Consider the following 14,063-nt stretch of genomic DNA (forward strand, 5'->3'; position numbering starts at 1 on the left):
GAAGCACTTTTTCATGTACATGTTGGCCATTTGTATGTCTTCTTTGAGAAAATGTCTATTGAGATCTTTTGCCCATTTTTAAATTGGGTTAAAATTATTTTGCTATCGAGTTGTAGAATTTCCTTTTTTTTTTTTTTTTGGATATTAACTCATCAGATATATGGTTTGCAAATATTTTTTCCCATTCTGTAGGTTGCTTTTCATTTTGTTGACTGTCTCCTCTCTGTGCAGAAGGTTTTCAGTTTGACACATCCCATTTGTCTATTTTTACTTCTGTCACCTTTGCTTTTGTTATCATGACCAAAAAAATCATTGCTAAGGTCAATGTCAACAAGATTTTCCCTATATTTCCTTTTAATAGTATTATAGTTTCAGGTCTTATATTTAAATCTTTAACCTATTTTGAGTTGATTTTTGTATGTGGTGTGAGATAAAGGTTGATTTTTTTGCATGTGGCTATCCAGTTTTTTCAACATCATTTAGTAAAGAAACTATCCTTTCCTCACTGTACATTCTTAGCTCCTTTGTGGGTTTGTTTCTGGGCTTTCTGTTTTGTGGCACTGATCTATGTGTCTGTTTTTGTGCCAGTACCATACTGTTTGAACTATATAGCTTTGGAATATAGTTTGAAATCAGGAAGCATGCTGCCTCCAGCTTTGTTCTTTCTCGAGATTGCTTTAGCTATATGGGATCTTTTGTGGTTCCATACAAATTTTAGGGTTTTTTTTTTCTATTTCTGTGAAAAATGCCATTGGAATTTTGATAGGGACTGTATGGAATCTATAGATCACTTTGTGCAGTATGAACATTTTAACAATAGTAATTCTTCGGAAAAGATTTCTTAACTACAAAATAAATGCCAAAAGCATGATCCATTTTAAAAATGGATAAATTCAACTTCATTGAAATAAAAACATCTGCTCTGTTAAAGATACTGTTAAGAGAATGAGAAGACAAGCTGCAGACTGAGGGAAAATATTTACAAATCATGTATCTTACAAAGGACTTATATATAAAATATATAAGGAATTCTCAAAATTCAGTAATGAGAAAATAAACACCTCAATTTTAAGAAGGGGGGTAGTGGCAAAAGATATGTGCAGATACTTCAACAAAAAGTTATATAGATGGCAAAAAAAGATGCATGAGAAGATGCTTAATATTATATTCATTAGGAAATCACAGATTAAAATATAACGGCATACTACTGTACATTTACTAGAACTCCAAAAGTGAGACAGAGACTGGCGATACCAGCTGCTGACAAGGATGCAGAACAATTGGGACTCTCACATTACCGCTGGGGATGAAACAGATGAAACTGGCTGAGGTATAACCAAATAGTCAATTTCACCAAAGGTAAACTTAAAAACTGAATAAAATGGTATGTTATGTGAATGTGTAGAATATTAAAATCTGTTACTGCAAACGTATAAAAGCTGAGTTAAGTATGTAGAGGACTAGAAGGTAGCTTGGGCAAATAAAACACTAATTTGAATAAGAAATCATATAATGGGCAATTTTTCTCTTGGAGTTTTGTTATATATTATATATATATATATTTTTTTTAAGATTTTATTTTTAAGTAATCTCTACACCCAATGTGGAGCTCGAACTTACAACCCTGAGATCAAGAGTTGCATGTTCTACAGACTGAGCCAGCCGGGCACCACTGACGTTTTGTTATATCCTCTTGCAATACAATTAAGTTTTAAAAATCCATTAAAGCGGCACCTGGGTGGCTCAGTCAGTTGAGCATCCGACTCTTGGTTTCTGCTCAGGTCCTGATCTCAGGGTCTTAAGATCGAGCCCCACATCAAGCTCTGGGCTCAGTGGGGAGTCTGCTTGGGATTCTCTCTCTCCCTCTCCCTCTACTTCTCCCCCTGCTTGCACATGCTCTCTCTCTAAAAATAAATAAATCTTTAAGAAATAATAAAAATAAAATAAATAAAGATCCATTAAAAAAGAAAATATAAAAATTAATTTTATTTTTCTAAAAGGTTTGACCAAATATTGAGATCTTATATCAAAAAAGCAAAATAGATATTTAGCTGGCTTCTTAATAAATTATAACTTTAAATATAATCACTAGAATAAAACACTATTTAGAATTCTTTAGTAAACCACTCCTTTCCAAACTTTACTAAAAGTGTTTTAAATAGTTTTGGACAGTAAAAAGGCAATAAGATACTTTTCTTGGCTCTAGACAGCAAAATCCTCATAGAAGCCTAAGCCTGTTGGAGCTGGAAAAGGTAGTTTAATTCAAATACATGTTACATTTGAAGTTCTCTCAGGATATCTACACTGATCTGTTCAGTAATAACTATGACTAAGCAATAAGTCTTACAAGGAAACACAAACAAAGCACATGTAAAATCTCAGAAATGAAAAGTTTAACTCTCTCTGAGGCCTCATGAAGGAGGGGACCCATGAATTAAATGTCAGAAAATGAACAAGAATCAGCTGAGTGGAGTAGGGGACAGCATTCCAGGTGGAAGTAACAGTATGTTCAAAAGCATGACAGGGTGAGAGGTCAGGATTGCACAGTGCAATATTCAGTTTGGTTCAGAGAGGAGGGAAGAATTCAAACTTAAAAATACAGACACAGAATAAGTTAAATGACTAAGTTTAATATATTGACATAAAAAACAATCATTCAAAAGAGATTTCACCAACAAGATGGTCTTCCACATGGACCCCAAGTAAAGCATTAAAGCAAAATTTGAATGTACTCCAATTTACTATAGCATCTCTCAGAATTCTGAGAAAGGAATACAGGAAAAAAAGTAGAGTACCTTAAGATGTCTTGCAACTTCTGGATTAAATAGAGGTGTTTTGATGTAATGAGAAAAGAGTGTTGCAATTCTTTTTCTGAGTCCTTCAAGATTATGATGTTTGACTCCTCTCATCATAAGGTCCACCTCTCTGTCAATCAGTTCTAGAATTTCCTGAGTCAGTTTACATTCATGTTCCTATACAAAACAAACATATTCAGTATAGAATTTTTAAAGTCACCACCAAACAAACTGAAAACTATATTCCAAAAGAAAGAAATTCCAAGAAACTGGTAGGAGTGTACCAACAACTAATCTGGAAAAAAACTTGACATTATCTAGGAGAGCTTCAGATATGCGTAATCTACAATCCACCAATTCCACTCTTTAGAGTGCTTTAGAGAAATGTGCATATAGAATCATTGTTCACAAAAGTTCAAAATTAGAAACAACCAAATATCCACAAATAAATTGATGACATAAATAAGTGATGGCTTATTCATATAATACATATACTGATAGAATATCAAATGTATGGAAATGAGTAAACTACAGCTATATACAATAACAAGCTTAAATCTTACAAATTAATGTTGTTGAGCAAAAGCAGCAAGGCACAAGATAATACTGTATCATTCCATTTAAATAAAATCCAAAAATAAGCAACACTAAACCATATTATTTAAAGACATATATATAGATAGATATAAGTATATATCTATCTATATATATAGATATATATATAGAGAGAGAGAGAGAGATACATACACATAAGTAGCAAAACTATAAAGAAAATCAAGGAAATGACTGCTGTGAAAGTCAATATTCTAGGGGATGAGAGGGTGAACTGGGATTATAAAGAGAAAGGGGGATACTCGCAATGTTGGCAATGTCCTGTTCTGGGGTCAGAGAAGGTTACGTGGTTGGTGACTTCATATTTGTTAAATTGTGTGTGTGTGTGTGTGTGTATGTGTATAAAATACATTTTTTCTGCAAATTTGTATAATTCACAATAATTTTTTAATAAAGTCACAGAAATGAGTGTGGTTGAATAAGAAAGCCCCAAGTAGAAGTTAAGTGATTAAGGTAGGATTTATGAGTAGTAAAATAGAAGTAAGTTGATCCAACTGCTCAAGAGAGGATTAAAAGAAACACAGTTTGAATGAAGGAGTCAGAACGTGAAGGCAGTGTGACTGTAAAATAATGATCTCCTGTACTTTTTAATACATACTTGGTAAAGCTAACTCAAGAGTCTATATCAGGGGTCCTTGACCCTGAAGGCATATTAGAATGACCTGGGGGAGATTTTTAAAGGTTTTAAGATTACCCTCATACTTGAGGATCTAATTTAACTTCTCTGAAATGGGGCCTAGATATCATCCCTTATTCATTTATTCTCATATTCTCTCTCTCTCAATCTCTCTCTCTGTCTCTGTGAATCTTGCTCTCTCTTTCAAGCTCTCCAGATGATTCTAATGTGTACTCAGGTTTAAGAGTCCCTGGTCTCTCTTAGTAATTGTCATCAAGGTAATACCTATTATTCATTGAGGGCTCCCTATTTGTAAGCACTCAGATATATAGATTATATTTATTTATATTTTATAAATAGATATATATGTACATATATACACACATATTTATAACCTCCAAGCAACTAATTTTACAAATGATGAAATTGATTTTCAGAAATGTTAAATAACTTATCTAAGATTATACAGCCTAATGAATAGATCCAGAATTTGAGTCATGCTTAAAGGCCTTAATTCTCCATCAAAATATTGTTAAATAAATGTACATGTAGATATATTAGGTTAAACATATTGTTTAAGATATGCACAATTTATTTTTAAGCCTATCCTTTGTTTTTGTTTTCTATTATTATTATTGTTATTAACCAGCTTATGTTCCTAAAAATGTCAGCTAGGAGGATTTCTACTGTATTCACTACCTGCACTCTTTTTTCCAATCTGGCTTTTTTAATGCCCACCATGGATATCATGTTCATTTCCAACCTCTGGACCTCCTGCTTCTCTCTTTCTTCCTATCTCTATCTTCCAATGTTAGTCACTACACAAACATCTTTAAAAAGGTAATCCAGAGCAAAGGCAGTCAATGCCTAATCGAGTCAATGCCTCTGTTCTCAAGATGAGGAGAAATGGGGGCGCCTGGGTGGCTCAATGGGTTCAGTGTCTGCCTTCAGCTCAGGTCATGATCCCCAGGTCCTGGGATGGAGCCCCGCACTGGGGAGTCAGCTTCTCCCTCTCCCTCTGCTGCTTCCCTCCACTCCTGCTCTCTCTCTCAAATAAATAAATAAAATCTTAAAAAAAAAAAAAAAGATGGGAAGAAATACAAGAGATCTATGGAGACTTACCTCCCAAGAAGAACCATTTACTCAACTAAAGTGTCTTAAATCAATAAATAAAGAGAAAAAAATTAAAATACTCCAATGCTGCTTTAAAACTGCTAAAAATAAAATTTTCACTGAAAAGTGTCAAAATACATAGACAATTGCTGCTTTACTGAACTGAGTTGAGTATTAATTCCATGCTATATATTTGTATCCATTGCATAGATATGGGTATATTTATGTTTAGAATATTCATTGTGCTACATTTATATTTATTATGTATCGTAATGTATAGTTTCAGAACTTTTAGATAAATATTAATGCATAACCCACATCCTCCCCAAATTATACCAAAACAGTAGAGCTGTTGACAAAATAAATTCATATATATAAACATTGATTAATCATCTTTATAATTAATACAAAACAGTTTATTTTAGTATTCATTTTTTTTTATTGATAGTGATACCTCAAAACTAAGAGAAAGTTAATATACCTTCACAGTATGTTTAAGCGTTAGGAGTACATCCAGCCTTTCATCTTGAGAGATATTTTTCAGCATAATGCATTTATAGATGTTCTGCAGCTCTCTGGCTCTGATGGTGAACTGTGTATCCATCTCAATTATTTTGCCACTAAATGTTCTCCATACCTTTGGAGCTGAACACTTAAAAATAATATAAGTTTATAATTATCAGTTAATTAAAGGTTAAAAAATAATTTTGTTACTTCTACTAAAAGCTACCTTAGTATCATGTGCTTTATGAATAAAAGTATCACTAAAACTTGAGGAAATTAATTGAAGAATTTGTAGACCATGGGAAAGTAAAACATTCTAGGAAAAAAGATATAAAAGAGCTATTTAGTCTGTGGAAGTGCAAACATTTCTACAGGATTCAGAATTTGCTACTAGTTTGTACTAATTCTTATGTTGAATGGCTTAATGGGTATATGGAATAACTCATTGCCCTTTGGGAAAGGCATGTTATTTGGAATGTTTAAAAAAAAGGATCTGCTTGGTTCAGTTATAATTTATAGAAATGTGTCTTGATCATGCTTTGCCAATTGAAGACAACTTTTGCGGAGCAATTGTTACAATCCTCAATGCATTAGACCTACAGATACTGCAAAATGGGACTCTGTGAGTTATGGTTTTGTTTCCAATAAACGTTAAGTCTATAACAAGTTCACAGTTCCTCACAAAGCAGGTGTCCATAGTCAAACTGCTATATTTAGCTATCTTAGCAGTGCTGTGGTCCCTGCCTCCTGATGATGGCTAATATTCTCACTCCCTATTTCCAGATCTGGCTTGGTGCCTCCCAACCTAGCCCACCCTATGAACTGAGGGTTAAAAATGGCGTTCACTCAGTTCATGATCCCAGGGTTCTGGGATCAAGCCCTGCGTCAGACTCACTGCTCAGCGGGAAGTATGCTTCTCCCTCTCCTTCTCTCCACTCGTGCTTTCTCTCTCATTCTCTCTCTCTCTCCAAATAAACAAATGTAATTAATTAATTAATTAAAGTAAACAATCAAATAAATAAATAAATAAATAATACATGGTGTTCACTTGCCCTGAAGCTCATCTGTGGACTGCTGGGCTGAGAAAGGAGATGGAGTGTGGAGTGAGACACCAGACACCACTGCAATCTTTAATGAAGATTAAGTCTGGCTTTGACACTGTTCCTGTTCCCTCTTACCAAGACTTTAAGAAAAGATGCATTCACCTAGAAATTTCACTGTAAAAACTCACTATTTTCTCTTCTTCTTTATGGTATAAAGCTGCTCAATTTCTTTCCCTGATTTTAATCTATCAGAAACAAGGCTATTTTGATCACGACTATTAACTGTCCAAATGCTGGATTTTTTATAGGCTGAATGGTAATTGCTTTGGAGACCTGCAGTCCAATTTATGCCATACTTGCAGCCATTTAAATCTTAGATTTTATATAATTTAAAGTTTAAATAGAAGCCCATGTATGGGAACAAATCATCAGGAATGCAGACTAGCCAAACAAAGAAATAATATAAGGCTGTATTTAAAATGACAGTTATCATGAGGAATTTTTAGTTGCAGCCTTAAATTACTTTTAAAATTTTTTACATTTCATATTAGCTAAATTACATTGAAAACTGAAAAGTACCAACTAAGAACAACTATATTTGATATGTTTTCAAAGTAATGGCAGCATTTTCTAATCAAAGCCAAAATAAGTGCGGTTCAGAGCTACAAATTTTCATCAGAAACTTTAGATTCTCAGTTCTAGTTTTAATTCAGCAAATGAGAGGCTGCAACCCTATAATTAACGTATATTCTTAAGGCATAAATCTAATATTAAATAATGTACTGCTACTTAGCACACTGATAGAATTAACTAAAATTTATTAAGGGTTATAAAAGGGAAATAGCTCAACAAGAAAATATCTTGTAGAGGGGCCTGGGTGGCTCAGTCAGTTAAGCGTCTGCCTTCAGCTCAGGTCATGATCCTGGGGTTCTTGGATCAAGCCCCTTGAGACCCTTGTCAGCATGGAGTCTGCTTCTCCCTCTCCCTCTGCCACTCCCCCTGCTCAGGTGCTCTCTCTTTCTCTGTCGCAATCTCTCTAACTAAATAAATAAAATTTTAAAAAAATATTTTGTCATTTATTATCACTTAGAATAAGTAATAAATAAATATATATGTATTATATATTTTTATATATATTATATATATATCTATATATATATTGTTTTAAATAGATACAGCCTTCCTTGGAGTAGGCCTCAGAGTGTTACTAAAGTTTAATGTTTGTTTCAAAGCTCCTTTTAAAAGTTTTAAGGAATAAGCAATCTTAGGCTAAGTTTCATATTGTGATATTTTAAAGTTTAACTAATATCTTAATCTTTCCACGCAATTTTCTTCAGGGTGGTTCTACTAAATGTAATTTCCTTTCTTCCAGTAATGTGGACAATACCTTTTGCTCTGCAGGCGGTAACTTACTTCATTTGTAATAATCCAAGTATAATTACCTTTTAAGGAAATGCCTAGTTCATCTACTAAATTGTATTTTAGCTGATAGACTGATTTAACTCCACCTCCCCTTCAAGTTTTTAGCCCCATATAATATAGTATGATGTGGTAATATCTTGGATTTTTTCCAAATATACTCAACATCCAAAACCTTCCCACCCTCCAATTTTTAACTCAAACCCTACCCTTCCATAAAGATTCTTAACTACTATGTTTTGAACCAATGAAATTGCTAGTATCCGAAGTGCTATTGTACTTGTAAACACACACACACACACACACAAACACACACAAGTATGCAGCGTCTCTATTTCAAATCACTCAGGGCAATGAAATTTAAATCCAAATTGTTCTAGAGTTATCTTGTTTGTTAATTTTATTTCTCCCAAAAGATTATAAGAAATAAATTTCTCATGTAGTTCTGTATATCTGATAGGGCCTACCATACTCATTCATTCATTCAACAAATATTTGTTGTGTTTACTATATATTAGTCAGTGTACTAGGCAGAGTAAATAAAATACTATACTGATTTCAAGAACTCTCAAATCTAATAATATGTAAAGATAAGAAAAGAAATAATTAAAATAAAGGGTAATTATGCTTGATGATTGCAGGTAAATAGGTAAGTAACCACAGGTTGCTATGAAGCAATTACTTGGTGAAAAGAAAATCGTGTCTAAGATGAAACCTGAAAAATAACCAGGAATTAGCCAGAATAAAGAGAACTGAGCGATATAATCAAAGAATTCTAGATGTGAAGTTTGACTTTCCCTAGTTAGCACTAAAAGATATAAAAAAATTCTGTTTCACAAAGCTGTTTTTATACTTGGATGTATTTCTGCCAACACTGATAACCTGATCTTCATTCAATTCTAAGCTTCTTTGATTTCAGGCCTTAAGGTATTTTTTTTTTTAATCTGACACAGGAACATGCGTCAACTTTACTTATTTCTCTTTCCTATTTCCTTTTTTCTTTGAAAGCTTTGGCTGTAATAAGAGATGTACAACAATCATGTTCTTAAATTGCTTCAGAAGACAGGAGTGTAATAAATTCCATTAAGCTGCCAACAATTGAGCCAGGGCAGACTCCGGAGGAGAGAAACAGAAGAGCAGCAGGAAGACACGTTTCAAGGAAGGGAAGGTGGAGAGGTAACAAAACCCTTGAGAGCAGCAGGCTTCCACAGAAGAGAAGAAATGACTGCCCTGTGAAAGGAGCGCTTTATTCCTCCTAAATTCATACTCAGGTCCCCAAGGGCACGAATTAAGAAGCCTAGCCCCCCAAAAGCTACTGCGTAGTGATCAACTTCTTTTACACAGCAAAGGGGTTTTGTTCATACACAGAGAACACCCCTGTGAACTGCGGTGCTCAGAGAGAAGCAAAAATCCATTGCATTTTTCTATCCCACTAGCTGTTGGCCACCAGAGTTCAGGAGAGAAAAAAACATTCAAATGACAGAGCTCACAAGGACTGCAGTTTTGTAGCTTGTGACTGTGAGAAGTGGTATGGGAATCAAAGAAATAAACGGCCTTGACTCTAGGGGAAATGTCTTGCAGAAATTCAAATTGTCTCTTTAACACAGTTTGGGTGAAGAGAACCCAAGATACATTAGAAACTGGCTGATGGTTTTTTATTCGAATTTCTTGGCCTGCCTTTTTTTCATCTCTGTCAGCTTGTGAGTTTTTAACATTTGATAACCTGCTGCCGAGGTCAATGTTTGATGGTTAAAATGACAAATTATTTAACTTTTATGGAGAATGAAGACTTAATATGAATCCATAATAGCTGATTAGTTTAATGCCTTGACTGGACTAATTGGAAATCATATCATTCATTACTCAGAGAAATTCTATGTTCAGGATAAGATTAAAAATAAAATATTAGTTCAGTAAACCACATAATATTTAGATACAATGAAGTTAAGCTAAAACCAAACATAAAATTTATTCTCCAAAGTTATTTCCAAATTATAGGAAAGTAAATATTTTCTTTATATATCTATATGTTATGGTGCTAAGTGCGGATCTTAAAGTCTGCATTATGGCTCTGGTTGTTAGTTTTGACATTTGAAAAAACTCTGACCTTGTCTAGCTTCAGGGATTAAGTATAAGCTACCTTTTCTTAGTAATAAAAAACAAAAACAAACTGTAGGATAATAAGTTACTTCAAGTTTTATGAAATCAGCACTGTCTCCTCCTGAATATTAGAGACAATGCTAGGTATGGGGTAGGGGAGAGATAGACAGGCCTAAAGAGGAATAGATATTGTAGAAGTATTTCCAAGGAAAGACTATAAAATCTATCTCTATTGTTTTCTATGATGTTTAGTATAGCATCCTATACAAAAAGTTGATTTAAATGAATTTAAATAGAATAACGAAGATTTTATAATTTACTGTAACAGGTTAAAAGTAGGCCAAAGTCACTGTTAGTCAATATTTTTAAGGACTAGACTAATTAAGCTATGTAATTAGGATCAACTTCAAGTGTAGCAGTTCCAACCTGTAGATGTGTTCTCCCTGCCTTATACAACATTTTGGTCAAAACGGAGGTAAAATTCCCTTGTATCAGCTAAAATGTCCATTTCCTCTAAATCTTAGCCTAAGGACTGGTGAGATTAACTGTATAAGCATTAACAAGAAGAATTTAAAATAGTTTATGGGAGGGGTGCCTGGGTGGCTCAGTCGTTAAGCATCTGCCTTCGGCTCAGGTCATGATCCCAGGGTCCTGGGATCGAGCCCCACATCGGGCTCCCTGCTCTGCAGGAAGCCTGCTTCTCCCTCTGCGGCTCCCCCTGCTTGTGTTCCCTCTCTTGCTGTGTCTCTCTCTGTCAAATAAATAAATAAAATCTTAATAAATAAATAAATTAAATAGTTTATAGGAAACAAAGCATCAGAGAAAGCCTAAGTAGGAATTCCTGTAGACATTCCAGCCTCAAATAAGGAAGGGTAGGTGTCACTTGTCTTCCCTGTCCACTGTACCTCAGAGGCCCCCAGCTCCTTCAAACATTCTGGATCTCTGCTGCCCTAAGTCCATGCTGCCCTCACTGGTAAGGTTAACAATCAGACACATAAGGAACACAGTTCCTGGTGGTGAAGCCGGATTCAAGATAAAGAAACTTGCTAAAGGAATAAGTTTAGTTTGAAATATGACTCTGGAAAAGTATGAATATTATGCTTCCATCTTTCCTAGAATGAAGATGTTCAAGAACCTGAAATGGCAGTATCTACATTGCATAATTTCTTGATAATACCTGAAATATGAAATTACACAACAATTATTTCTGTTCCTTAGTTTTCCTCCCTGCCTTCCTCCACAAGCATTTAGTAATATTCGATGATAAGCACTGTGCTGGATATGAGGATACAGAGATAAAAGATAGCTCCTGCTTAAGAAACTCAGTATCTAGGAATGACTCAGACATGTAAATAGATATAATAAAAACTGACCATTATGTACTAAAACAGAAGTGAAACAGGGTCTCATGAAAGTGTATAGTGCAGGCTAGAGTAGGACGATCAGCAGACCCCTTCAAGAAGAAGGGGCATCTGAGCTTGTTTTGAAGGGTGCGTAGCTAGCTACTAAGGAAGGAGGGAAAGGATGTTCCATGTAGAGGTGACACTGGATGCAAAAGCATGGACAGCACACGGTCTTTCTGAGGACGTGCAGGTAATTGAGCATAGCTGGAGCAGTGTGGCCACAGTGTGCAAGGAGAGATGACACTGAGACAACAGGACAGGTGAGGTGTGCTGGCAATCGATTATGGAAATCCTTCCTCCCCGAGGACAATAAGGAGGGGCAGGAGCAGAGCTGTGTTTAGTGAGGTCACTATGGCAGCGTAGGGATGACAGGAGGGTACTGTGAAGGGAGACTGGAGGCTGAGAGCCTAATTTGGAGACATAAAGTAATCCAAATGAGAAGGAAATCCACATTCAACTGAATCACTGTCAAGCTCACACACACAAGACAAGACCTGTCTCATGACAGCCTCTGAGGGAACATAGGGAAGCAAAAGAAAGGACCCGCTCCATAGCATCTCTTCAAAAGCCTCCCATCCTTTCATTTTCCAGCAGGATCACAAGGCATTCCTTATGAATGAACCTTATGAACCACAGATTAGCTGTGGTTCAAGTCTTTGCCTACTGGCCTGTTTGGGTACATGCAAGGTCATCAGGGGGCCATGGCAGAGCCATTTCCCCATACGCAGTAGTAGTAGCTTAGGAGGAAATAAAGGATTGAGAAGATTATTAAAGTAATAGAACAAACTGGTCAGTGGTTGGATGGGATGTCAAGAATAATGCCCAGGTGTCTGCCTGAAATAAATAGATGATGAAACATTCATGAAGATAAATTATGTGAGCGCTACAAAACAGGATCAGTTTGGAGATGAGGGGCCAGGGAATGGTGAGATGATTTAATTTCAGTGTTGACATGTCAACTTAAGGTGTACTCTTGGGACACCCAGAGAGCAATAACAATAGGCAACTGGATATGTGATTTGGAAGCTCCTACGAGAGGTCTGGTCTGACCTGCAGGGAGTTCCAGGCTGTAGGTAGTAAAAGCCACAAGGAAAATTGAGATCAAACAGGAGAGTATATTAGTAAAATGAGAAGAGGGCAGTTATAGTATCAAAAAAACATGGTTTTTAAGAATGAATGTTCTCAAATAACAAGAACCTTACAGCTAGAGTCACTATAGGCAAAGATCTTGAAGAACTCTATCCCTTTTCTTCTTGTGTCTGGATTGGCTTTTAATTGTCTGGAACGATCAGTTTACAAATGGAGATTGGTCACTATGGAAACAGGCTATGCAATCAATATCAAACAGGCAGTTTCAACACAAAAAGATAATTAGTTTTTCCCTTAATTGTATGTTTTCATGGTTTTCAATAATCATATATGCTTTTGATCAGAAAGTTCTAGTCAGTTAATGACCTGGTGAGCAAAAGCAAAAACACTAGTCTATAGCTCTTTTCCCTGGGTTGCTTTCTATGAGGCATCCTAAACCCAGACATTTTGTGACTTCAGTAACTCTCCATTTCATCAGGGTGTGCAATTCATCTAACTTCCACAGCCAGCCTAAAGCTAAATGAACAGTCACAAGGAAGGTATCTTTATTTTTTCCTTCATGGCCAAAACTTTTTAGTTAAGGGCACGTATTGAATGGAGCACTGGGTGTTATACGCAATGAATCATGGAACACTACATCAAAAACTAATGATGTAATGTATGGTGATTAACATAAGATAATAAAATAAAATTTAAAATATATATATACCTAAAAAAAAGAACATATTAATTTCATGTTGTCAACTGTTAGTCTAGGCCACAGTTAAAAGTCTAAAACTGTATCAGAAAAAAGAAAAACACACACACAAAATTTAAACATGCAAATTCATACAATGTAAGTCTCTTCTTTAGTTCATTATTCAACATTTTTAAACTCAGGATACATTCTTACTTAAATAATTGTTACTTTACTAACCTTATCCAAAAAAGCTTGTATCAATGCTTCCCGGTTTTCTATATATGCGATGTATCTATGCCTCCCAATGGAAGCAATTATCTGGGTCTCTTTTTCCAGAAGTTCACACAAAGCAGCTTTCCTTTCAGCTCCAGTGAAAGACTGGTTAATGCGTGCAAATTCTTCTTGCTGCCAGACTAGAGGAATAACATGAATGACTCTTGAGTTTTTAAAATCCCACATCTTTTCAGAAAATTTTTTACCATCGTATCCTGACAAACAGTATTTTATGTCAATTTAAATAAAATTATACACGAATATAAGCATTCATACTGTACACCTGACGTATGAAAAAATAGGATAAAATGGAAGCTGAGAAACTTAAAGCAATAAAATTAGAGTCAAACAAAGAGAAGCCAAAGGAAATCAGCTCAGGTAATGTCAAATTATGCATCCAAGTAAGCACGTGCTCTC

General features: G+C 35.1%; 1 protein-coding gene across 1 annotated transcript in view; it reads right to left on the reverse strand.

Moving 5' to 3' along the window:
• Positions 1-14,063, reverse strand: part of IQUB (IQ motif and ubiquitin domain containing) — a 56,212-nt gene that overhangs the window by 12,228 nt on the left and 29,921 nt on the right. The window contains exons 8-10 of the mRNA XM_036081881.2: positions 13,611-13,786; positions 5,618-5,788; positions 2,796-2,972 (exon numbers count right to left, since the gene is read on the reverse strand). Of these exons, the coding sequence (XP_035937774.2) occupies positions 2,796-2,972; positions 5,618-5,788; positions 13,611-13,786 (524 nt within the window). The remainder of the gene's footprint in view (positions 1-2,795; positions 2,973-5,617; positions 5,789-13,610; positions 13,787-14,063) is intronic.

Source organism: Halichoerus grypus, chromosome 12, assembly GCF_964656455.1.
Source record: "Halichoerus grypus chromosome 12, mHalGry1.hap1.1, whole genome shotgun sequence".
Taxonomy (NCBI): domain Eukaryota; kingdom Metazoa; phylum Chordata; class Mammalia; order Carnivora; family Phocidae; genus Halichoerus; species Halichoerus grypus.